Below are 27,487 nucleotides of genomic sequence, written 5' to 3' on the forward strand. Positions count from 1 at the left end.
AATTATCTCTTCAAAAGAAAAGTAAAATTAATGAGGTGCGATTATACATTGCCGCATAATTGTTCATCTTTTTTCCTCAACGTCAAAGTATTGCTTATTAACCACAGGATGAACTTCCTAAGATTGCTTTTGTGTCTGTTAGGTTGTTTATTTTACCTAGCTTGAAATTTCCTTTTACGCTTTCAATACTACGTAAAATAATCAACCTTACAGGCAAAGAGGAAGCCTTCAATTATGCCTTAGCTCCTTTGCCTTTATTCCATTGTCTCGAAGTAATTAAGTACTGTAATCACGATTTCAAGAAGAAATCTTTGGGTTTTGATTTAATACTATAAAACCTTAAAAGTTATTACTTCTTTGCATTTTTAATTTAATTGCTAAAATTGACCTTTCAATAAAAAAAGTTTCTTAATTAATTTTAATAGTTTCTTAAATTTCTTATGCTAAGTGGTTTCTGGAAGTAAAGTATTTATTTTTTTTATAATTTTCTATAATCTTTTCATTGTAGAAAAATTTAATATACTGTTTTGTAGGTTTTTTTTTAAACCATTTTATTAAAAAAGTAGCATCTTTTAAAACTGTATCTTTAGTTCAACAACTTTACACAACTTAAAACGTTTAAAATACTGCATTTTATACAAACATACAATGGATTTCAAGTAGAGCAAAGAAGGAAAATCACTATCATTGGTAATGTAAATCAGGGAAATTTGGTGAACTTAATCAGGGAAATCAGGGAAAAGTCAGGGAACTTTTTTTCACAGTTCCTGTCGCCACCCTGTTTTAGCATTTTTCTTACTAATTGAAACTTTGTGAACTGAATTGTTAAAATTTTTTATTGCTGGCTATGTGTGTATAATAAACTCGAATGTTACCTTTGAGATGCGTGTCACAAATTCACCGCCGCTTGCTTATTAGAAAAATTTACAAACATAATGATAGATACATTTTAAAAGCTGAGCTAACTGGAATGACTATCTTTTTAGGCATTCACAAACCATCCATTTACCCATATTTAGCCGTGATTGATACTGACATCCTAGTGAATTTATTGTTACAGGTAAACTTAAAAATATCTTTTAGAAATTATTGCTTTATTTTCTTTGTGCTTTTGTGTTGAACGTTCCTGTGCAAGTTTCTCCAATTTTCTGAAAAGAAACAAACTTCATTAATGTGATATCATTCTGTAACAAAAAGTGTGTTGCAATGTGTTTTTCTGCAAACATTTTAGCCATTGCTCCTATAAGTTCTTTAAACTATTGTTTCAGTGACCTGTTGCAAAGCAGGGCTTGTTGATTTAAATCATGAATTAAATCTAGTGATGTTTTTAAACAAAATTGTTGATTAAAATTAGTTGGTTTTACATTATTAATTAATTTTGCATTTGAAGAATGTGTTACTCTAAATTTAGTTTTACTGCATTATACAATCTTAACTTCAACTGGCAAAACTACATAGATCCTTCTTTCTATGTGTGTGTGTGTGTAACAGATTTTCAGACTCTTTCAATGTTGCTTTTACTCTAAATTTAGTTCAGAACAAAATAAAAATTTGCAGTTTTTCTTATACACTATGACTATTATAGTTAAGAAAAATAATTATTCAATGAATAATTTTGCATTAAAAATGTACATGATGACAGAAACCTTATCTTTAAGCTAAGCATAAAACAAAATTGCATCTTATCTAAACATTATTAACTTATTTATAAATTTAAAAAATGTATTGAATATGCGGAGAACTTATCCTATTTTTAAGGGTAAGCTGAATAGATTCATTAGTTGAGATTGCTTCATTATCATGTTTTTTTGCCTCTTTATCCCAATTGAACAATTGAATCCATTTCAGAACTTTTGTTAACCCTAAGCTGATGAACATAGAAAACTGCAAAATTTTAAGAATTTTTCTTCTAAAAAGTATTGAAATTATAATTCAAAGAAATAGTGGTACTACTGTTTCCTAGAATTATAGTTGAAGGAATTGTGGTTGTAGGAGGGGGTGGGGGGATAATGTTAAATTTCATTTGAATCATGCATTTGTATTGAAACTAGTCTACTTATACCAATAATTGAGGAATTGCTTGTTCATGAAATAAAATTAGTTACAAAGAAAATTAGTTACAAAGTTGCTTTTCCATCTGTTGTATGAAATAAGTTATGTTTAAAAATGTAAGGTAATTAATATTTAAATTCTTGAAGATTTTTAAAAAATAAAAATAATCTGACTTTTTTAATTCTTTCAAAAAAAAAAAAAAAAGAAGAAAAGAAAAAAAACACAAACCCTGTTACAAAGGTACCTTTGACAACACAATATCTCGTTGTGTAAGTTCTCACCAAATACCGCATCACGTGTTAGATACTCGGCTATTTATTTGGAGACTGTTTGAAAAAAAAAAATCTGTCTGGTACAGTTTCTTTTTCTTATTTACAAAATAATTATAATGAATAAATAATTGAAAAAAACTTTACTTGGTTGTAAAAATGTGTGACCATAAATATTTGAAAAGAAATAATTGTAATAAATATTCATAAGTGAATAAACATTTATGAAAAATCATGGAAAAGAACAAAAAATTATTACAAATTTCATGTAAAAAATCAAATAGGGTGGGTTTTTTTTTTTTTTTTTAATCTTTATTTTCAAAAGGAAATGTTTTAGTGTTGATGAGCAGGCTCTTCAGAGCCGGGCAAATTTGTCTACGGACAGGTGCTGCTGGTTGAGAGCCGCTGTTTCTAAGTTTTTGTCACCAAAAACTTTACAGAAGCATAGCTTTGAATATAATTTTTATATCTCCCCCCCCCCCCACAAAAAAAAAAAAGCATTTGTGACTTAATCCCTTTCCTATTTCAATGCCTCAACCATCTTTCAATGCCATCTTTACTCCATTAAGAAGTCCCGAATAAAGTAATAAAATAAGGTAAAATTTATGGTACATAAGATGACAATGATTCATTGTATGTTTTCTTGTACAATATGCCCCATATATTTTGATAATTTTCTGTGCTAACTAAACATTAATTAGTTTGTATTTCTTTTTTTTAGGAAATAAGAATGTTAGCTGAAACAGGAGAATTTTTCAGTCCCAGCGTGAAAATTTTATACAAGGCATTGGGAGTTAAAGTAATGAATCATTACTTTATCTGGCTGAACAGGAAGAATAAAATTACAGAAAAGGTTTCTTTTTTCCCCCTCATTTGCTTTGTTTGATTAAAAAGTTTAATCCATTCTCATTTAATGGGAAAATCATGTTGTAGAAAAGTTAAAATTATGACAGATACAGGTTGAATGCATTCTGAGTGGATAATTCGCTAGCATCTATTGTCTTTGCTTTGTTAAAATTTCCAAACATTGTCTGTTTCTTGTGAAAGTATTTTATCAAAAATTAGATTTTGAGAGAAATTTTTTTCCACAAAAACAAAGCAAAAATTCAATGCTACAAAGCAAACTGCCTTTTTTATCATCCAAAATTAAAAAAAAAATTTTTTGACAGTGACTTAAAAGTAAATCTAATTTAATGAACTCCATAACGCCTTCTGAATAAAATCTGACAAATAGCAACCAATAAGTTTATGAAATAAATTCCAGTGAACAATTCTAATGGGAATAAAGCATACACACATATTTATGTGGTCATTAATTTTTAAAATGCTCCTGTATGTTAAATGATTGAATTGCCAACGTTTTGATGCACAAAAACTGCAAAGTACTACAGACACGTGTTTCGGTACTACAAGGAACACCTTTTTCAATGCAAAGAAAAGTAAGCCATTGGATGAAAAGTCATCCAAGGAAAGAGATAAAATGTCTTTTCTTGGGTTTTCCCGAAATTTTTGTACATTAAAACATCGGTACTTCTTCATTTAATTTTCAAGCATAAAGATATTTATTCGTTATTATGCTATTGTATGTATTTTAAAGTTAATAAAAGCTATTCAAAATTTCTCGTCTATATAGATGTTCCTGTTTACTCGGCAGAGCATTTGAAATAGCATTTTTAGCTGAGAAAAATCAGTACAAAATGCTGCTATTCCCCCCTAGCTGAAGCTCTTTTAAACATCAAGAAATAAGTTGAGTTATCAAGACCCAATATGCTAAATTAAGCCAGAGTAGTAATTAAATATAGCTTCAATGGTAATTTTATTATGACAAATTTTTATCAAATATTTCAATCCCCCCCCCCCCCATAAGCATGCATATGGAACTTGCTAAACTGCATATATATATAGAAGCTTTTGTCCTGAAAGTATATTTTTTCTTCAGAGTTTTTTTCAACAACTTCACTTTCTGAGTGGTAGTTTATCTAGACGAAGTCTTCAAAATTGTTTTGGATAATAGACTTTTAATATTGAAACTAATTACATTTTCTCCTCATTTCATTCCAGACGTTGCTCATTTATCAAGAGTACCTCTCCTTTTTGCTCAACCCTGAACTGTTTTCCAAATACACACCAAGAGAGTATTGGGAATATCTGCTTCATCATCACAGCGATGGACCTACGATCGTAAGTTCCTAGCAGTACTTGCTAACTTGTTTTTTTTTTAAATGTTTGTGTTTGTATAATATGTTGTTAAGTTGAATTGGTTGTTAAGTTATCATAGGTTAATTGAGGGGGGGGGGTATTTTATCTTGGTTGGAGTTGAATTTTGACTTTGAAATCTTTAAAAAAAAATATTTGATCTTGTAAGCACATTTAGTACAGAACCAAATTTCAGGTTCTTGTTTGAAAAAACACAATTGCAAAAACTAGCCTTTAAATTAAATTTGCAAGTATTAGACAAGAATCCATCTTAAAACAATGAAAAAAAGTTTTTCGAAATTTGTAGCCCAAAAGCAATTTTTAATTTCTTGAATTCCTTCATTATAATATTTTTGTGTGTCTAGATAGGTTTTTGATTCTTTTTTTCCCCCTTTGATTTCATTGTAAATCATCTCAACTCTTCAAAGCTAAAAGAACCTTAATTTTGCAAAGAATCTTTTTTGAGCAAAAATAATTGACAATATCTGAATTCCTTGTATGCTAATATGCTAATTGAATGACATATATATTTGAATTGCTAAAAAATGAGCTGAATTGAAATCTGAAAATTAAAATATTTTGATATATTATAAATCTTTATTAGCTGCAGGAAATTTTACAACAATGTAGTGGGAGATATGTACTACCAGTACTCACCAAGTAGTGCCAATTATCCATTTTGGCCATTCAAAGTACATTGAGTGATACTTTTAAAACTAGAAAAAGCCAAAATTTTCATGAAGTCAGAGAAAATAACATTTTTCAGTTATGTTATATTTTTTATTTACTCTGTAACTTTTATTGATGATATTGTATATTTTATTGCATTTCTGTTTAAATTTTGTGCAATGTTAACAAATTTCTCCACAAATTTCGGTCTCTTTTCCCCCCCCTTAACAAACTTTGGCTCCCTACCTATGACCAACTATTTTTGAATTACATGCACAAATTCAATGTACATGAACAGCAAATTGCAACCAAAAAAAAAGGAAAGTATAATTAGACATTGTAAATATCCTGAATGCGAAATTTCAGATTATGCGACTAAAATTTTTTCAGTTATGGGCAGTTCTCAAAAGATGGGAACAAAAAAGTTAACTTTGAGCAATTTCAAAAATTTTCGAATTTGACATCAATTTTGATTTTATTCTATAGTATGCATACCTAGAACACAATATATGAACATGAAAAGACAGCAGGTATTTGTAAAAATTGTTAATTAGCAAATTAAATCAGCAATCTGTAGGTAACAGATTTTGGACATTGTTTTCCTGTAGGTAACGGATTTTGGACATTATCATAACGTAAGTTTCACCATTTTTGACAACTGTTAATCTGATTTTTAACTTTTAAAATGAAAATTTTATTTACTACTTTTTAAATTTTGCAATTTAATAATAAAGAGGATATTAATGAAATACTTGAATGGCTATACATGCTGCTCCTTACATTTAATAAAGTTTTGGAATGATTTTGAAGAAATTGATGCAAAGTTAAAAAAAAGCTTCAAATTAAAAATAATACAATTGTAAAAAGTGACATCAGTTTTAATAATGAATATTTTTTCGAATGTCATAAGAATTAAAATGATGTCTGAAAAAATTATTGAAGAAAGAAATTCGTATTTCTATTTGGAGATCGTTAAATTATGTTTCCAAAAGAAAGAAGAGAAAAAGAATTCTAAAATAATAAAAGCGGAAAAAAAAAATTGCTAGCGCAGGTGATAAAGTCGCCAAAACTGGTACAGCTGACGATAAACTACATTTGTCAAATTGGAATTCCCCTCTGGTAACCTTTAGCTTATCGTATACTGTGTTGTCGCCAACGGAGGTTTGCTTGGCGATTTTAGCGCAAAATGGCTTTCGGTTCGATCATAAGCAGCCATGTTTCTACTGTAATTTATGTATTGTTCAATGTGTAACGTATTAATTATGCAGAATACCAATGGATTAAAGAAGATAACATTATAATAACGTTTTTTATTGAGGTTAGAAGACAGTAGATCATCAAAAATTATGAATAAATGGACAGAATTATCGGCGTCAAGATCGTAACGCCATTTGGACATCTCACATGTACGTTTAAAAAAAATTATTTTTCTTCTAAGATACTGCATAAAAGCTTATGAAAACACTTTTAAACAATTAAAAATTGATTCCGAGGCTCGATAAACACCTTTAAAATGAAAACATCATATACTTAGTTCTCAAAAAATAGCATTGTAAAGATCGTAAATTTTGGACATGCATCAAATTTCAAACTTACTATTTTCTAAAATCGTTTACAAAGTGAATAATCTGTCTTTACTTTTGTTATTTGTGTAAAATATTAACAAAAAATTATTCAGTGTAAGATTCATACCTTTAAATTTTTTTTGAAACGCATGGAAATAATTTTAAAAAATTTTTCTTTAATGGTACATTTGCTCAGTTAACGTTTTGGTATGTCCAAAATTGCGCCTTTTAGCAAAGAAAATATTTTAAGGGCATTTAAAGAGCATTTTTTCCATAATTTATGTCAATTCTTGTCTCTATACAGTATTATAATTTAACTCAAAAATTTTTGAGTTAATTAAAATGAAAGTTATTTGGTGCTGAAGCTTCAAAGTTGAGGTCTGTGTTTGCTCCCACCTTTTGAGAACTGCCCTTATGTGAAATATGTACTGATGTATATACATAGTATGTAGGTACAGATATCTGTGTTAATAGTTAACTTTTGTTCAGGGGTGATTGAAATGAAAATTTCTATTGAAATTTGAAGTTGGGGATTTTTGTGAACGCATTGCTTCTTTTACTTTGTGCAAGGAAGTAAAAAAGGACCCTGGGAAAATAGTGCAATCCCTTGCAGTGCTCCTCCCTCATGAATGTAAGCTTGTTGAAAAGGAAACTTAAAACAAGAAAACAATTAAAAGAGGAGACCTATATCATTCACATGTACGCAGAAGCAAAATATTCACTCCACTTAAAGAAAGCTTTTAGCTATAGTAAATTTGAGCATTTAAGTCACAATGGAGAGTATCAAAATTATTTTTAAATCATTAACTCCTACCGTGACTTTACTAGAGTAAAATCTTTTCTAAAAATGAAGCTGAAAGAATCACTGTCTGGATATCGGGATCTCTCTCTGTCTGGATCTCTGACACGCATAGTGCTGGTGACCGTTCAGCCAATTTTCATGAAATTTGGCACAAAATTAGTTTGTAGCATGGGAGTGTGCACCTCGAAGCAATTTTTCGAAAATTCGGTTTTTTTTTTCTTTTCCAATTTTAAGAATAATGTATTGAAAGTAATAGTGTACCAAGCAAATAATCATAACGTGGACAAACAAATCACCATAATGTGGGTGAGCAAATTACCATAACGTCGACGATCAAATTACCATACATGGGCGAGCAAATGAACATAGCAAATTGGCTGGAAATTCATCATCCATTATTTGTAAATATACAGGCAAACCAAATGGCCTTTTAATTTTCTCCTTTTGGGAAAACGGTGCAGGTACCATTCAAGGGCGCCCATATAGGGGGGCAAGAGGGGCTCGAGCCCCCCCCCTTTGAAATTAGAACTTCCTTGCTTTTGGTACTTTTTTCTTTGCAGAAATGTGAAAACATTTATTCTCCAGCCATTAATAAATAAGTTATTAAAAATGAAATATTTTAATGACTCTAATCTGTCCTGAAATCGGTTTCCATGGAGAAAATATTCTCCTAACCCATGGGGGAAATATCTGAGCCCCCCTTACAATTTTGCATATCGGCGCCCTTGGTACCATTAGTTGTAAATAAATCCCATTACTCAAAAAACTCTTAGAACGATACTTTGAATTACCAGTACCACGTAGCTCTGTGGGAGAAGTGGTGGACTCTTAACATGCCAAGGATCAAGTTCAAGTCATCTACGTGGAAGACTGCTGCTCTAACCACTAGACCACATCGAACTAGATACTGCATAAACAATTTCTATTTTGGGAAAAGAACAATCAAATTTTTAATTAACTGCATTTGTTTGTGAAGTGAATTGTTGGGACTAGTAGTGTTTGTTTCGACATTGATGATACATCATTTGGTATTTTTTGTGCCTCTATGGTTAGGTTCAAATTAACTAGTATTGACTGATAGGCAGGGTTGGGTTTTGGACTGTCCGAAACTGGTTTAGGACAGGACAAGTGGTTTTTACCGTCCAAAAGTGTCCGAAACTGTCTTAAACTGTCCAAAACTATGCTAAAGCTAAAGGCGTGTAATCTAATCTATTCATATTTACTACAATACTTGTAATTCATAAATATAGATATTAATGAGGTTTCTTTAATGAATAATTGATAATATTTTTCTCCAAAATGATCATTTAAAAATATTTTACTTAAAACAAACTATCAATAACTCTATTGTATAAAAACTTCCTTATGTAACAGTTGGTAGTGTTATGAAAGGAATTTCACAACACTACCAAGACAACTAATTTCAGTTCCATTTAAAACTCAAAGGAATGTTATTAAATGTGCAATATTTAGGTGCAAAAAAAAAAAAGATTTTTTTTTTTTTTTTAATGGTTCTTGCAAAAATGGTTCTTGCTTCAAGTTTTACATGATGTTTTAACGGAATTTATCTTTCAAATCATAGATTATAAAGAACAAGAAATTGATAATTAAACACTTATATTTTAAAACTTGTGCTTTTCTTTTTTAGTTCATATTTTTATATATTACATTCTATAACTATAAAAAATTGTAATTTATTGCATTGAAGTCAATTATTGTACTACATTTTGAACACTTTCTTTTGCACATATGCATAAATGTCAAAAATTTGGTTTATGGAAAAAAAAATTCATGCATACAAACTGAAATTTTTAATGAAGATTAAGAATTTAATTTCTACGTAACTAGATTAAAATCTGCTGTATAAATAAATTACATATATATTAATACTTGAACATTCACATTGAATAAATGTATTAAATATTTAAAAAAAGCATAATTTTGACACATTTTGTTCTTTCTTGATGTTTTCTCAAAAAGTATAGTTTTGGACACCATGGTTTTGGTCAGGATGACCGTGGTGTCCAAAAACCTTGCCAACCCTGCTGCTATGTAACGCTTAAAGGTCAGCCTATATTCCTATAAGGAATTCTGAAGATACTAGTGGTTTCATTTACATATTAGATTTCATACCCATCCCCCTATGACTGTGGGCGGATATACACTATATACTTAGAGTTAGGGATTTTAGTTAGACATTGATAGTACAACAGAGGGTAGGTCCTATGGTGAGATCTAGTTGCAGTGATATGTTGTGCTCCTTTAAAACTTCATTCCTCTCTGCTTTTTTGATTGATCATAATCCCGAAAAGACATTTTAGCTTTGTTTTGAATCAGTTTGTGATTTGTTTTTTTTTTATTTTAAACTTATTTTAACTAATTGCTGTTAACATTTTGTGTCATACTTGTAGATTATTATGTGCTCATGTGTGGGAAAAACATAACCCTCAATTCTTTTATTTTCAGGGCATCTCAGATGTTGCTTGGCCTCAAAGTGTGCTAACTTATGTAAGTTTAAATTAATTTGTATGAGTTTACAGTCATCCCTTGTCACTTTGCGCTTTGATTTTTGCGGCTTCACTCTATTGTTTTTTTTCTTCCAAATTTATTCAAATTTATAAGTTTTTTTTTTAATAATGGACTTGTCTTAATTCTTCCCCTTAAAAAGAGTAACAGAATATTGTATTAAAATAACTCTTTCAACTGCCAAATGAAATAACAATGGTACATATTAGTAGTAATGTTTGAGATGATACAGAACAGTTTTCAACTTTTGGGAGACTATAACCTTCATCTTAATATGCATTTTATATTAATTATTTTCTGTGAACAACCTAATGTTTATTTCTTACTGATTGTTTAACTTCCTTTAGATTGGAAGATATTTGTATGACATCCTGAGATACAACATAGCTTTCAATGCCAATGCGGTTCGTCATAAGACCCCCAGCAAGCAAGTACTTTTTGCTTAATTCTTTTAGCACTTCACATTTTCTTGAGATGTTGTTTCTGATTGAAATTCTTATCCTAGAGTTCTTAGTCAAGCCTTTTATACTGTTTATGAAGGACTGGATGTTAAGCTTTCCAAGCAGATTAGGGTAAGTTTGAAAGTGTTTTTATTACCACTTTTTTCTGAGTTTATCCACAGATTATCTGTTAACAGAGCAGGGCCGTAACAGACTTTTGTTTCGAAGGGGATTTTACCAAACACATTTCTTGAAACATTTATATGTTCTATCAAATTTTGTTTTATGTGTATTCTATTGATTTTTGTTACAATAGATTATCCAGATGGAGGGAGGGGATGTTCTTACAAAACCCTATATTGTTACGTTATATAAATGAATTTCTCCATAGCTACCATAAATTACCATAAACACGCAATAAGTTTGTACAATTTTCCAGTCATACTAATTTCATTTCACAAATGAAATTGAAAAAAATAATAATAACAATATTATTTTTGTCACCAAAATATTAATAAATAAATAATGGAAAGCATTTCTTTGGATGAAAAATTTCGGAGGGGGTTTGAACCTTGTAAACCACCCCCTTGCACACGACAATATATAACAAAGTATGAAATTAATGAGGTGTAGATTATATGCCACCGCAGGTAATACTCAGGAAAAATACCATACCTTTTTTCTTTTGAGTTATATACATTCAGTATCAGCTTTATTGTCAGTTCAGTGGTTCAGACAAATATCAGACCCTATAAGCTGGGTGACAGAACAATCTGTCGCTACTTATTTATGGTTAGACTATAATCTCCTCTCAGAATAAAGTGCTCAAACAAATAATTTAACTTTGAAGAACAGTTAAAAAATTGATTCACAAAGTAAAAACTAATACAAAATATGATTTTAATTATTATTTTAATCATTTCTGCAATTTTAAAGACCTTCTTGCTTGTTTGTGGTTTTTGCTGATGGGGCGATAAATGTGCTTTGCTTTGCTTTTTGGTTTAACTGTGTAACTGTATAGTTCCAAGCATATAATATAAGTCTTCGAAATGATAGATTAATAAACACTATCCTAAAAATTAGACATAAAAAGTGAAATCTGTCATATAGTTATCGCAAAGAAAAAAAAAAGACTTTTAATGCAAGTTATGCAAAATAAACCTTAAAACAATTTTTTTTTGTTTTGTTTTTTCATATTCATAATTTTAATGTTTATCCTAAATTTACTGCTCTAACATTTTAACAATGAATTTCATTATTTGTATCTCAAATATTGTGCCAATGATCAGGGATTTTCAAACAGCCAGATTTAAGGGACTTTACTGTTATAATGTGTACGAAATAATGGAGATTTGTATTAATTTTTTTTCTGGTTTCTTTCTTTTTTCAGGCCCATTCTCTTCTTTGCAAACTGTACAGAGATGCAAAACTGGATCACCTGGAATTCGACGTCAGTTTGGTTCCGATGATATCCCCTCCAAAACCTTGGGTGAAACATGATTCTGGCGGATTGCTGGTCACATCCAAGTGAGTCGACATTTAAAGAGTAATTGAGATAAAACATCAACTTAAAGTCTGAATTACAGTAGAAGACTGTTATAACGCGGACCTGTATAACGCAATTCTCTATAAACCGCACTACTTTTCAGAAGTAAACAATAGGTTTTGAAGTTTAGAAACTACCCTCTGTTTTGCTTTGCAAAAATAAAAATTGTTAGGCAAATTAAATTTTGAAAGTTTTTCATCTTTCCATCTTATTTCAAAGCTTTTAAATTGAAAATTAGTACTCATAGTATAGTACTAATAGTATAGTATTAGTACCCATAATACCAAATGGCTCTTAAAAATGCAGCTGTTTTGCAAACCATGAAGCTAGCAGAAGTGCAGGATTTTGATTGTGAAACATATTTATTTGTGAATAGCTAATTGTAATATTGGTGCTTTAACACTCATTGCAGGTAAAACTCATTCTGAAGTGCTAATATATAGATATATTCTGAATATTAGTTTCAAAATTTGTGAAGTGATCTGTATAACGCAAAAACCTGTATAACGCAAAAGCTCTGGTCCCAAGGTGTGCGTTATAACGGTCTTCTACTGTACTTCATTTTGGAGGAGGTGCCACAAATTAAGTAACATAAAAACATGAATTTGTTTCTGACCAAATTAAAAGTTTTCGCTATCAAGAACTGCCTAGAAGTTGTAATTTTGCCTAAATCTAAGTTGGCATTTTCCGATTTTTTATTCATTCTCAGATTGAATAATGTTCAAAGCTCATGGATTAGTTTAAGACTTTGTCTATTTTTCGCAGCAGTTGATTAGGTTACTATAATCAGTGGCGTCGCTGGGGGGGGGGGGTACAAAGTAGAATTGCAAGTTCTTGAGAAATATGAAGCTAAAATGCATTTTTAAGACTACAAATATGGAAATTCTCTTGGGAGAAGCCTTCGGAATCAGGGATCTGAAATTTGTATGAATTACATTTTTTCCATGTTTAGTTAAAATATTCTTTTTGGGGGGGGGGAGGGGTCACCACAAATTACCACTTCGGGTATCACCCATGCTAGGTACGCCACTGCCACAGTATAAGCTTTTTTGTTTCATTTGAGCTGTATTTTTGGAAAAAGAAAGACACAAAATAAATTATTTTTAAATACCATGTTACTTTTGTTGCATGCCTACAATTTTATTAAGAAATTGTTATAAAACTAAATAAGGTACATTTTTAACTTGAATGCGCCGACAGATCTAAATTTTTAGAGTAATCGTGTTTTCTTCGATGGTTTTATGGTAAAAAGCTATTTTAGACGAAAGTCCACCTTTATTAAAATGACATGGAAGGAATAGCATTTTTTTGTGTGTGTGTGTGTGTGTTAAAGTGAAATAAAATAGTTATTTAAAAAAAAAAAATCCTTGAAGTTTTTGTACATCAACAAACTGGGATACGTACAATTTTAACACAAAAGTCAAGGTTGTGTGATTGTTTGTGCAATTAGATGTTCAACTTAATTTCCAAGAGTCATTTGACAGTAAAAGGGTATTTAGTTATTTAATTCATGTTCATGAGATTGGTCGGACCAATCACAAAGATGTTAGGTTTATCCTTATTCTGTCTTGAGTGAGAGCAATAAGCAATCATCTTGAATTTTCAATATTTGATAATATCAATATTTTACAAACTTTACTAAGTTATATATCTTGGTGTTCTTTTCTGTTATAGTTGTACAACCATTTTATGATTCTTCGCTTATAGTTTTCTTTCAAAATTGGCGAAAACAGAAAAATTCATTTGAAGGGAAACATTTGTTGAGAATCAAGTCTAAGCCCCCCCCCCTCCCCTTTACTTTTCTTGTTTAAATTTAATATTTTAGTGGCATTTTTATTGTTTGACAATGACTTAATATATTTATTTAGTAGATTATTTTACATTTCATTGGAGCTTTGAATGTTTTATTTTGTTGGAGGATTATTTTAATAGAACATTTCATGTTATTTAATGACTTCATTTTGTTGGGGAAATTAGTTAATTTTAAATGCTTATTTTAATATTTAGCAGAATAGTTTTCGTTTCAATCAAACTTTTATTTAATGATGATGAAAAAGATAAAGTATGCTAAACAACTTTCTATTTAACTTTGACCAAATATGGCAACAATAAATAAAATACAAGTAGTCATTAAGGCTGATAATAGATGAAATGTAGTGCTCATAATGGTAAGTACTAATTATTTGCAAGAGTGGGAGTTAATTACTTATCTTGATTCAAAAGCATTTCTGAATGATGAGTTCAATATTATTAATGTGCAAATTCATAAAAGTATTTTGTTCTTTAGTTCTGGGGTATGCATTCGGTTAGTAAGGATAATAACTGGTTTAACCAGAAAACTCCCTTTGTAGCAGGGTTGGCAAGTTTCTGCCAAGGCGGTTAAAACCACTGGTAGAAACCGGTTAAAACCGGCATGGCAAAAAACAGTTTCTGCCACTTTTGCGGCAAAAACTCACAAAATGACAAAAAATTAATTATTGACACACAGTAGAAAATACATGGAAAAAATAGTTAATTTGTTAACTAAAGCACAATATCAATTGTTACATTTTAACAAATGTTACATTGTTTGAACCCTGCAGTTGCCTCTTAGAAAAGGTGGAGACAAACAAAAATCCAAACAGTTTTCTCAATTTAATGTGCACAAATGAGGAACTTAAGACTATTCTTGCAACAGAAGAGCTAGCAGGCAATTCATCAAAGAACAAGTAATATTCGTAAAACTTTCATCTGTCGTATATTTTTTCAAACTGGCCCACCATCTAGTAATTAGGAAAGTGGTAAAAATTTGACTGAAAAAACAAGCTTCAAGAAATGGGACCAATATGTTTTGCAAAGCTGTGACATTAGGTACAAACAAAGTCTAGGTTAATATTGGCAAGTAAAATTCTGACTCTTTCTTCTTGAAGCACATGATAATTTCAATCACAAGCAGTTTAGATGAAGCATATAAAGCGAGCAAATTACAATCAGTAATTTCCTGTTTTTAGTTCTGTATGTCACTCCTCTTACCTAAGAACTCATCTGATTTTTGTCCTCTGTTAGATTAATGCAAATATTAAGAGCATTTGCAATTGAAAAGTTCCCTTTTTGAACTAAATCAAAGGCACTAGCATAGTATTTTATTTTTTACAATGATGAAAGGAAATTTGATATCTCAGTTTATTTAAACGAATATCATTAAGTAATTACTTCAATAGTTAAGTAAAGTTAAAGTTATTAAAGACACTTTTAAGTTTTTGCCAGTTTCTGCCGGTTTTTACCGGTTATAACCAGTTTCTGCCACTGGCACGGCAAAAACTAGTTTCTGCCGGCAGAAAGCCAACCCTGCTTTGTAGAAATTCCTGTTCCCTCGGATTGTCCACTTGGAGTTATAGCACATTGATGAAAAACCATAGGCAAAAATGAAAATAATAATCAATCAAACATACAGATTAAACAGTAACTAAGTAAAAGTTTAATTGTGTTCAGTTAAATTATCAAATGTATTCATGTAATAAGAGACAGAAAGACGCTAATGGGATGTGTTGCTATGGTTACAATATTTTATTTTTTCTCTACTTACTTTGTTTTAGTTGTTGTGATGTTTCTCTCTGAAATTTACTGAAAGGTGTCATCTGTTTTAGCTCTTTTCATCAGATATCCAGGACATGCCCATCACCAAGTCACTTTTTATTCAAAAGTTCCACCTATGCAACTGAACCCTTGTTTTGATTCCCTCAACAGTCTTTCACTCTGCCCGTGGATTATCAATAAACCTGTAAGTATATTTCACATTTGTTTCGTTTTAAAACCTGAGGCATTTTAACAGTACAGTGATTTTTCTTTGTAAATCTAAATGTTGTTGGTAGTGGTGTTATTATTATTAATTCTTATTATCTCCATTTTGTTTGAAGATCATTATTTCATTAACTTTTGTTAATAATTATGCATCATGCTTACGTTTATAAATTTTGTAAGTAACACCTTGAGTAAATTGTTGGATAGGGGGCTATAACCTCCCCTATAAAGCAGTAAAACTGCACAAAATACAGACACATATAAAACATGTACTGTAAATCCTGATTAACCAAAGTGTTTGGGACAAGACCACCTTCGGGAATTCAAAATTTTCAAATGAAAGTGGGGCACTTTTTTGCTATTACATGCTTTCAAATTTAACAGCATTTTGAAAACTAGATATATTTGCAGTGCTCAAAAGATGTATTGGTGGGTTTAGAGGGTGAGGATACGATAAGTGATAGAAATGCATGAACAATTCATTTCCTTTATTCAGTAAATTACCGCCCATTAGCCAGGGCTAAAGCAGAAATACATGAAATACACCGCCAGCTCAGTCATTTCCAGCCGAGGACTGCAGTTTCGTGCTTATTAGCACTCATCAGCCCGGCATAGGAAAGTGACTGAGCTGGAGATGGAAAACCTCTTAAGGAAGCCAAGAGTGCGAAACAAACTGGTAGCTAATATAGAATACAGCAATTCCTGCATTGAAAATGGCTGCATCCAGTGACTTTGAAGTACTGATGTGTCGTTCATGAAAGAACGAGTTCAAAAAGCAAATCCTTAAAATGAAAGTGTCAGAACCATCTCCTAAAAAATAACGATCATTCTTTTGAATGGTGAACTTTTTGGAACATTGCATTGATGCGCTTGAGATAAAATCGCAGGTTTTTTTTAACTGGGTAGCAAATAATTTGGGCACACATGATACATTTTGTTTTGATGCTAATGAAAGTATTACGACCAAACTTAAATAATAAATATGAATGCATTATTTTGTCTACTATATTTACGAATTTTCAAATTGACTACCTTTAGCCTTAGTGCAGAGTTTTAAATGTGTCAAAATATTTTCGGCTATGGGCCACAACTCACTTCCTGACATTTTATCATATTAATTGCATAAGGATTTGTTTAGGGATGCCAAAGCTGTGTTTGTCCGAATTTGGGACCTTTTGATGTATGATAGTACAATTGACATAATTTGTTTTCTTATTACAGAACGAACAAGCAAACTGCTCTGCGGTCAATTACTCCGAGCATCTAGAAATCTTATTTCTGTTGTTTTTGTGTTTAAGGTAAAACCTGTTGCCTAATTTTAGTTCTGTTAAATAAATTTTAAATGAAATTTCAGGTTTTGGATCTTGTGATTGAAATTTTCAGGGCCGGTGGCAGTGAAGAATTAGATATTCCCCTCAATCCGTCATCTTTTCCAAATGCTCCAAAATTCCATCCGTAAGTTTCTCATGACCTTTTGATTGTACCATTGATTATCTCATATTTCTGAATTTTTGTACTATGACAAAAAAATATATATCCCAGCAGTATTTGTGTTTCTAATCAATAGAAATGTAAAGTTGAGTTGCGGCAGTTTTAATTTGCAACTGCTTGAAGTCTGTTGTTTTATTAATATCTTTTAAAAAGTGTATTCCATTGTGATTGGATATTGTTCAGGATTTTCTGATTGGTTTTTTTTCCTATGAAGTTAGTTGGTTCATAAATGTGTAATGCAGTAGTATAACAAGAAATTCTTTTATTATGACAATTTCATTTACTTCTAATCGGGTAAATATTTTCCCTTACTTAGAGAAATGAAACTTACTTTTATGAAAAGTAAATAAAATCTTGCTTTGAATTTGAAAACACTGAAGTAAAACTATTTTGCTTCTCACAAAAATTAATTTATGTCTTTCTTATTTTAGAATAAATGAACAAAAGTAGTGTTTTCCATGTATCTTAATTTGCTGCTGGTTTAAGTTGCAACTTTAGATTCTTGATTATTTTAAGGACAAAAGAATTTTTTTTAAGTACATCATTTATTTTTATCTTAAATGAGTAGACACTTTGCATGACTTCAGTTGTATCAGGATTTTTGTTGTATCCTTACAAGCATACGGCTATTGAGGGGTTACTGTATTCATTTTTAATGACGAAAAATTCTCAAATAACAAAAACCAATTCTCAAATTCAGAGACAGATACAAGGGAGGGTCATGACCCTCCCCTTGACCATCCCCTAAATTGCTGACAATGTTATCTGTCCTCATTGTGTTTAAATACTTCATAAATAAAATGTAAATGATTGCAGAAAAAAATTTCATTCATTAATTATTTTTTAAAGTAAATATTTAAAATACTACTTCCTTACATTGCTCATGAAGTTATGTAGTAACGTTTATTTCCTACTAAGTGCCTTATTCCTTTACAATTTGATGAATTTTATTGACACCCAAGCAATTAAAAAAAAAATTGTATCCCCCCATCTAAAATGGTAGTCTGTATCCACCCCTGCTCAAATCATCAGAGGAATAAAATAAAATGCTCTCAACAATCTCCCATCGGTAATTACTATAGCATCCAAGAACAAGATTCAGTTGATCAAGAAGAACTCTCCATTCTAGTATGCCTGAACTTGATCTTACCATGCTGCTTGAAAAAAATTGTTGTTTATGATGTATCTTGCACTTTGGTGAACATTTGAAATTTTTATTTTCTGTGAAAAATTCTTGATTTCCAGATGGAATTGAATTGCTACTGTTAGACATTTTTGTTTCACATGATATGCCATGCTAGGCCTCAGAAAAGGGGGGAGAGGGGAGCAAATAAATAAGTATATTTTGAAAAAAAATAAAGAGTTTTTTTCTCTGATACTTTTCCCTGAAGCCAAACCCTAAATGAGAACTTTGTAACAATATATAATGGTTAGCAGAAAATTTGCAAACCAACAATCATGAAACTTTTAAAGTGAGTGACTGGTTGATTACCCATTGTTGCTCAAAATGATGCATTTGAAAAAAAAAAAAAAAAAAAAAACAGGTCTCTTTCCCATTTTTATACAAATGTTTTTTTTTTTTTTTTGAAGACAACAAGTTTGAGAATGCGTTAGAGATGTTTTAATTTGTAGATTATGTGTATATATATATTTTTAATGAGTTATAATGCTTTCTTCTTGATCCTTCACATTGAATGCAACAAAATTGCTCCACATTTTAAAGCAGTCAATGCTTCTATCCAAAATAATATAATTTACTTTGATTATGAAATGCAAGTTCTTGTTTTTTATCAACTCTTTTACATATTTAAATCGATTATTTCAGAAAGGGCGTAAGTCCAATGGATTCCCATAGGACTTAGGCCCTTTCTGAAATTTAATCGATTCATTTATGTTATGAAAGTAAGTAAAAATTGTAATTGTTATGTAAAACATTCACAGATCAAATAAGATTTTTTTTTAATTCAAATTTTTTATCCAGAGACATGACAAAGAAAGAAAAAAATGTGGTACGGAAACGAAAACTGGAATTAAAGAAAATGAAAGGAGAAACGACCAGCTTATGGTTTGACTGCTTGTATAAACTGAGCATAGCCAATCATGTAAGCCAAATGCTTTTATTAGGATTGAGTTTCTTTGGATTATTTCTTAAATTTCTACTTTCACACTACTATTTATACTAATTGTAGGATGCTTGTCTGTTCAATTTAGGTTAGTTTTAAACTGAGACAGAGAACATCTTAAATAAAAAAATTCTTCTTTTATTTACATTATTTACAATGCTGCTTCTTTGCCAGCAAACAACTGAAGAGAATAATTGAATCTTTGACTAAACATAATGGCCTTAACACTTTCAGGGGTGGTGGTCGCACTGTAAAACCACCAATTTATAAATTTTTTTCTCTTTTTTTTTTTTTTCTGAATATTTTGAATCAAAATTGCTTGAGTCCTCTTCTTTTGAGTTCAATAAACAAAATGAGATGGCAGAATAATAAAAAAATATTTTTTTTGTAGGCTCAATTTCTTGTCCAAATCATCAAATTTTCAATTTTTTGTTTACCCCAAAATTGGAATTTTGTTTCAGATTTAAAAATTTTTAATAAGCGCTGAAAGAGTGAATCATTTTTCTTGATTTTAGCTGAGGTACTCAATCATATTGTTCTAAATGATTCAAATTCATTTTTACACGTGTAAACATGTTTTTGTCCTTCCCCAGGTAGAGGGGTGTGAACTAATGGAAACACCACCCCCAGCGAAAAAAGTTGCCAAAAAAAATTTTTTTAACTGAAAAATCTATGTCTAGAAGATCAAATAAACCTACTTGTGGTGTTTTTTCTTCATATTTCTCAAAAATTAAAGATGCACCCCTGAAAGGGCTATATTAAAGTTATAAATACAAAAGCATAGTCCTTTGATATTATAAACAATAAATCAAAAGTTACTTTCCTGGTGTCTTCCCAGTCCATGGTATGAAGAATATGTACTGTTGATTCGTTCCCATGCTAGAAGTAGAATGGCCGGTTGTGATCCAGCTAAAAGAATTATGTGCTTATAGCGGCTAAAATTGAACTCCTTTAAACTGTCAACTTGACTTAGCTTAGACTGATGCATGAACGAACTGGCGACAACCTTACTCATAGTGCAACTTACGCTTTTAACCAGTTCACGTATGATGTATAAGCTCTTAATTTGCATTTCGGGGCGGAGACTCTCCACTAATCATTAGAGTTGGAGTGCTATGTTTCTGTAAGTTAATTGTAAATTTTTCATTCCTGTTTGTTGTTTGAACCTTTTCAATAACATGAGGTTGCAAATAACAAATGAGCTCAGTTGGGGTAAAGGGAAGCAGGTTTTCAAAATGTTTATTTTCTAAAAAAAAAAACATTTAAAATGCTTACAATTTCTTCCCTTGCTGATAAATTCTCCCGATTCTTTATTACTGTAGGGAGACATTTTTCTACAAATGTATTTTTTCCACTCTTTCCAATGAAACCAAAATCAAGGCAATACAATTATTATTTCAAGTAGAAAAATTGATTTTTGGGCCCAAAAAATTAAATTTCCAAAAAAAAAAAAAAAAAACTATTCACCAAATTTTTCGAAACAATCTATACAACTTCCCAGCACTAACCTAAACAAACTGAAAATTTCAACGAAATCGGTCTGCTAGTTTCCGAGTTTAGCCCGGAACAGTTTGTTTTATTTATATAAAAACTTTCTGTTTTGCATAAACCCACTTTTTTCATATTTATTCTAAAGTAGAGTCATCTAAGGTAAAATGAGGCACAATTCAAGTGTTTCAACTTTAGATCCATTCTTTTCTTTTGGATGAGCTGTGAGATAAAATTTTGTGCATTGTTTTCAGTGCAACACTCTCTGACAGTAACTTGGTATGGAAAAATTGACTTCATGACCATTTGTGAATGAAATCATGTTTTCCTTTTACCTCAAAAGCTCTTATTCCTTTATGATGAAAGTTTAAAAATAAAATTTCAGTCCTAAATAAAAGTGTTCCAATTCAATAACAAAAAAGCATTTGACTGATTTTTTAAAGGAATAAATCTGCAAATTTCTAAGCAGTTAATAATTGAGTATTCCTCAATGAGTATGTTTATATTACCTGTTGTATGTATAAGTTATTTGTGTTGACTTGTTCCCTATTTATAGTTTCGTAGATTATTCACGTAGATGTGCCGGTCATTTCCGCAGATAATCAGAAGTTTACAGTGTTCGTGTAATCATGTCTTTCTTTTCCTCTAGTTTCGAGACAAAGTATTCTGGTTCCCTCACAACTTGGACTTCCGTGGCCGCGTCTATCCGACTCCCCCTCATTTTAATCATTTAGGTAAGTCTTATCTGATTCATGTTTGAAGCAGTCCCTGTACATTTCAAATTTATTAGTTACTGGCAATGATGTACAGCAAAACAAGTATTGAGTTGTTCGGAAAGTCATTTCGTTTTTTTTTGGGGAACATGAAAGACAGTTTTCGTATAATGAATAAATATTTTATTAAATTATATATTGGCCATTCTGGTCCAACACCTTTTGCCATCTTTCTGGCAGTAACATAATTCCCCTCTCATAAAAGTTTTGGTCCTTGCTGGCAAAAAACTGGTTCAGGTGGTTTTTGACATCTTCATTTGAGGTAAAGGTTTTGCCATCCAAAAAATTTTGCAGGGACCGGAACAAATAGTAGTCGGAAGGCGCCAGATCTGGAGAATATGGTGGATGTTGCAGTTCGTCCCATTCAAGCTGTAAAAGTTTTTGGCGAGTGACCAAACTTGTGTGAGGTCTCGCATTATCCTGGTGGAACACTACACCCTTCCTGTTGATTAATTCGGGCCTCTTCTCTTGAAGTGAATCATTCAATTTGTCCAGCTGATGACAATAGACTTCTGAATTAATCGTTGTATTGTCTGGCAAAAGCTCAAAAAAAAAAGATTCCTTTGACATCCCACCAAACGGAGAGCATCACCTTTTTTTGGTGAATGTTGGCTTTTGACACGCTTTGAGCCGGTTCATCTTTTCTGCTCCATGACCTCTTGCGTTTAACATTGTTGTATACAACCCATTTTTCATCCCCAGTAATAATCCGCTTCAAAAATGGATCATTTTCTTGACGTTTGAGGAGCGAATCACACGCGTCAACGCGATGACACAAATTTCACTCGATGTGTGGGGCACCCACACATCGAGCTTCGAGGTTAAGCCCATGCCTTTCAAATGGCCATAAACAGTCGAATTCGACAAATTTAATCTCTCACCGATCTCTCGTGTGGTTATTCGCCGATTTGCATCAACTAATGCCTTTATCGCATCTTTGTCAGCTTCGACCAGCCTTCTAGACCGTGGTGCATCTTTGACATCAAAATTGCCGGATCGAAATTTTGCAAACCAGTTCTGGCACTGGCGTACTGTTAACACGCCTTCTCCATACACATCCGTCAATTTTTTTTCTCGCTTGGACAGCATTTTTTCCTTTTCTGAAGTAAAAAAGTAAAATATGACGAAAATGCTGCTTATTGCTCTCCATATTTAAAAGGGCACCAACCAAAAACTACTGCATAGAATTAATAGATTTTTTTCACACACAAGCCTTGCAATATCAGCTCTCAAGACATATAATGGTTATGCGGCTTAAGTGTGAAGTTGGTTTCGAAAAAACGTAATTAAGTCCTCTGACGGGAAAAAACGAAATTACTTTCCGAACAACCCAATATATATTTCTTCTTTTTTTTCAAAAGGGTGATGCTGCTGCATACCCAGAAATTAATTTGGAGGGGGGGGGGGAGTACCATCTCTTGCCCCAAGATAGAGGAGAGGTTCCCCTACCATGTGTAGTGGTTATCTCCAAATTTTTAATTTTCCCTTTGCTTCTCACTGCCTCACACAAGAAGCTTTTAAAATTGCAAAATATTTTGTTGTAAGTCAAAAATTATTTCGTAGCTATAACATGATAAAGTTTTTTTATTAACATTTTAAATACTAATTGAGATTTGCTAATATTTAATGCAGTACTTCTTTAATTAATATTGAGCTTACTTTTGAAATTTTAAAAATGTTTTGTCAAATTAATCAAGTGCATGCAGGGCAAAGTAGATTAGGCAAAGGGAAATAGTTCATTTTGCTTACTTATTCTACCATCTGTTAAATCACTTATGTATTCATTTAGTAATTAATTCACTTGCAATCCTTCATTTAAAAAAATCCTTTATTTATTCAATAATTCATCTATTTTTTTTTATTTATTCAGTATTTTATTCACTCATGTCATTTATTAATTCACATGTATTAATCAATTTATTTACTTATTTATTTGTTGATTGTTCCATAATCAATTAATTTATTGATTCCTTTGTTCAATTACTCATTCATTTGATCAAAAATATTTTTGATAATCAGGTAGAAAATATTTCTTCAGAAAAATATTTTTACTTTGCCCCATGGAAAAAAAAAGTGAAGAGTTTCCACCTTTTTATAAATGTAAAAATTTACTGCCAAAAAATTAAAAATAATGTTTCTGTGCAAGTCGTATTTTGAATACACTGTTCTTTCTTATATACTGTAATTTTTGAAACAAATTTCCAATTTGTTCATTTTGCAAAAGTTAAGTTGTTGTAACTATTTTACTTTGCTTCACATACCCCTGCTTAGTTTCATTTTTTATTAATCATATTATGCAGTTATTTATTTCACAAAATGTTAACAATTGGCGAGCAGTTTATTAACACTTTATGGGAGTGTGTTGGCATTCTACTGCACATGAGTCATTAAACCTTCTAGTTTTTCTGTATTTAAACATGCTAAATAATTCAATAAAACCAACCATACAGTCAAACCTTGATATCTCAAACCTCCTTACCTCGCAACCCTTGATGTCTCGAAACAGAAATTTTCCCCAGGATTATCTATGAAAACCCCTATGTATCTTCCATAGTTATCTCGAAATTTATTTTTCGAAACCCTTGATATGTCGAAATTTTTGCACAGAAGCCAGTTTCAATTGTCGTTTTGCTTTGGCAATTTTTGTAGTAAAACCAGTTGCAGAGACAATGGCTTAACGTTTTTCAACCCTTTTCTTGGAAATTTTGTGAATAGGGGATTGGGGCTGGATAATAGGGGAGTGTTGGCATGAAGGGGGTGCAGTGTTTTCCCCAGAGTTTAGAATCTTTGTGCATTTCTCTCGAACATGTTGTCCACTTTGAGGAAAGGGGGTTAATTTTTCGACAGTCAGTTTTCAAGCGAAAACGGAAAATGCGTTCCTCATTTTCATCATTCAGCTTTTTAAACTCTTACAGAATGGCTGCTGAGAACTTTTTTGAATGTGAGATTACTGGTTAAAGATAAAATTAGAATTTTTAAATTTTTAGGTGAAAAAACCAAGTTGAAATTGTTGATTTCAAAATCTCATCCTGTGCACTTTTGACATTTAGAAAATTTCAAATCTAGTGAAATATTGAAGACTACTTTATTGATCGTAATTCGAAGTGATCCCATAGCACATATATAAATGCATATAGCGTATATGTGTGTAAATGTGACAGTTACTAGTGTAATTTTTTAAAAACCTTGATAACTCGAAAACTCGATGTCTCGAAATGTTTCCCCGTCCCGAGAGATTTGAGATATCGAGGTTGTACTGTAATTGAAAAATGTCTCATATTTGTGTTTGTGCTTTGTGTTAACAACTAAAAAATACATGAAAAAAATGTTTCTTAACTTTTCAAATCTAGGTAGTGATATGGCTAGAAGTATTTTATTGTTTGCTGATGGACAGCCTCTCGGACAAAAAGGGTTGGATTGGCTGAAAGTCCATTTGATTAACCTAACTGGTTTCAAGAAGAGGTCAGTTCTTTTTTATTTTATGTCAAAAATTTTAGAAAACATAATCTTCTTTACTATAAACACAATGAAACATGTTCATCAATTTAATTTTTGAGTGATTTTTTTATATGTTACAAAATATGACTTTATTTTGACTCCATACAAACTTGATATCATCGCCTCAAAACAACAGTAAGATGTTTCACTGTTATTCCTGGGATTAAATATCTTACTGTTGCTCTTAGACGCTATGTCTCAAAGCTAACGAAAATTATCTGCTATTCTTCCTGAATGTAATAAAAAAGTTAATACTTAATTACATTATACTAGTCATGTGTGTAAGTTTTCTGGGGCTACTCAAAGTTCTGAGTTTTTTAAATTCACCAATCCCGGAACTCAAAATTCTTTTTTTTTTTTTTCATTGACAAATCCCAGTATTAAAAACTTTTTAATAATTTGCTGTAGTTCGTTAATCCCAAGTTACCGTTTTTGAAGACACAATTTCATACTTTGAATGATATCCTCTTTTTTGTTTTCCATAAATGTAAAACCATAACAAACAGCAAAGTTTCAGCAACGTGTATGATACGATTTACTACTTTCTTAATTGGAAAGAATCATCTGGGGAAAGCTATTACTCTGCTTATAGAATGATGAATTATTACATATATGTTGCAGTGAAATCTTTTTAACTAAAATTATACGATTATGTGCTTTTTTTTTTTGCCTTATAAAATATTCCGCATCTTTTATTTTACTTTAAAGAGCTATTTGGTTACCCTGTTTCAAGGACTGCACCTTTGTGTTTAAATAATTTTTCTGAAAAGTAATATTTTTAGCATTTATCAATTTCAAAGCTAGACTTAAAAAAATATTTTTTATTAGTCTTTACTAATAATAAAGCTGAAAGTCTGTGTCTGGATCTCTGTATGTCTGTTACGCGCATAGCCCCTTGACCGTTCTGCCGATTTTTATGAAATTTGGCACAAAATTAGTTTTTAGCATAGGGGCGAGCACCTCGAAGCGATTTTTTGAAAATTCGATTTTGTTCTTTTTCTATTCCAATTTTAAGAACATTTTACCAAACAAATTATCACAACTTGGAGGAGTAAAGTACCACATTATCATAACGTGGAACCGTAACAGGGGCAAGCAAATGAAGATAGTAAATTGACAAGAAAATTCATCATCCATTATTTTGTAAATATACAGACGAACCAAATGACCTGTTAATTTTCTACTACGGCAAAGCCTTGCGGGTACCACTGGTTAGTATATAAAACCGAACTGACATTTTGAAATCCCAGAAAATGGTCACCTGAGCATTCTGCCCCTCTTTCTCATCACATTTAATATTGGTGGGAATTTTAAATCAAGAACTGGGCGTTCTAATACACCGGTTTTGGTTATAAATCGCATCTGTAGTAGAGGTGTGACATCGGTGGCGAAACATCGATGGTATTGATACATCGATCAAAAAACATCGATGTTTTTCAACATCAATGTTTTAAAACATCGATCTTTTTATCCATGACATGTGAATATACATTTTTGAATACACTACACTAATTTACGCAATACAAAAGAATACATATCCGACGAATATATTGAAAATACTGAGCATCAAATCATGAATATAATTTAATAAGGATAATTTCGCAACATCTTGGTATTATAGTAGGGCAAAGATTGATAATAAGACAAGCACCGATTAATACAACTATTAATTATTAATTATAGTAATAAGGAAATATTTTCAAACTGAATGAAACTAAAAGTAAAATTACATTAAAAAAGAATCTAACTAGTGAGAAAAATGTATCATAGCACTTACCGTCAAATTAATGATGATAAAAAGTTGTTCTAATTATTTTAAAAATACAAAATTAATTCTAACTATTATTTTTAAGAGCAAGAAATATGTGTTGTACTGTTAGTTAATAATTAAACACAAATTGTAAGTAATAGAGTGACTACTTGTTGTTGGAAGTCGATAAGTAACCCCGAATATTGGTGTTGACAGTTTGGAGAAATAGAAGTTTGTTTACTTTGTTCCCTAGAAGCGCATTTCTCTTTTCGCAGACTATCCCACCAGTCAGAGAAACATCTCTTTCCAATGGAACAGAAATTGCCATAACAATCAAATACTTTAAAGCAACTTTTACCAGTTCTGAATTTTTAAAGTTATAATTTTCACCCTAGTAACTTATATGATATCCCTTTAGTTTAAGAACTGGGGCCTTGAAATAGACTGCAAGTTCTGGCACAAGACTACCAGTGTTAATAGCTTTGACCTTTTCCTCACTCTCTAGTTAATCTTTTACGA

General features: G+C 31.1%; 1 protein-coding gene across 1 annotated transcript in view; it reads left to right on the top strand.

Annotated features, from left to right (window-relative positions):
* The window catches only part of LOC129225911 (DNA-directed RNA polymerase, mitochondrial-like), a 78,173-nt gene that overhangs the window by 12,329 nt on the left and 38,357 nt on the right, over window positions 1-27,487 (top strand). The window contains exons 8-19 of the mRNA XM_054860444.1: window positions 987-1,060; window positions 3,043-3,174; window positions 4,383-4,502; window positions 10,020-10,061; window positions 10,427-10,506; window positions 10,585-10,651; window positions 11,910-12,045; window positions 15,692-15,825; window positions 17,200-17,300; window positions 19,318-19,438; window positions 21,597-21,685; window positions 25,075-25,182. Of these exons, the coding sequence (XP_054716419.1) occupies window positions 987-1,060; window positions 3,043-3,174; window positions 4,383-4,502; window positions 10,020-10,061; window positions 10,427-10,506; window positions 10,585-10,651; window positions 11,910-12,045; window positions 15,692-15,825; window positions 17,200-17,300; window positions 19,318-19,438; window positions 21,597-21,685; window positions 25,075-25,182 (1,204 nt within the window). The remainder of the gene's footprint in view (window positions 1-986; window positions 1,061-3,042; window positions 3,175-4,382; window positions 4,503-10,019; window positions 10,062-10,426; window positions 10,507-10,584; window positions 10,652-11,909; window positions 12,046-15,691; window positions 15,826-17,199; window positions 17,301-19,317; window positions 19,439-21,596; window positions 21,686-25,074; window positions 25,183-27,487) is intronic.

This window comes from Uloborus diversus, chromosome 7 (genome assembly GCF_026930045.1).
Source record: "Uloborus diversus isolate 005 chromosome 7, Udiv.v.3.1, whole genome shotgun sequence".
Taxonomy (NCBI): domain Eukaryota; kingdom Metazoa; phylum Arthropoda; class Arachnida; order Araneae; family Uloboridae; genus Uloborus; species Uloborus diversus.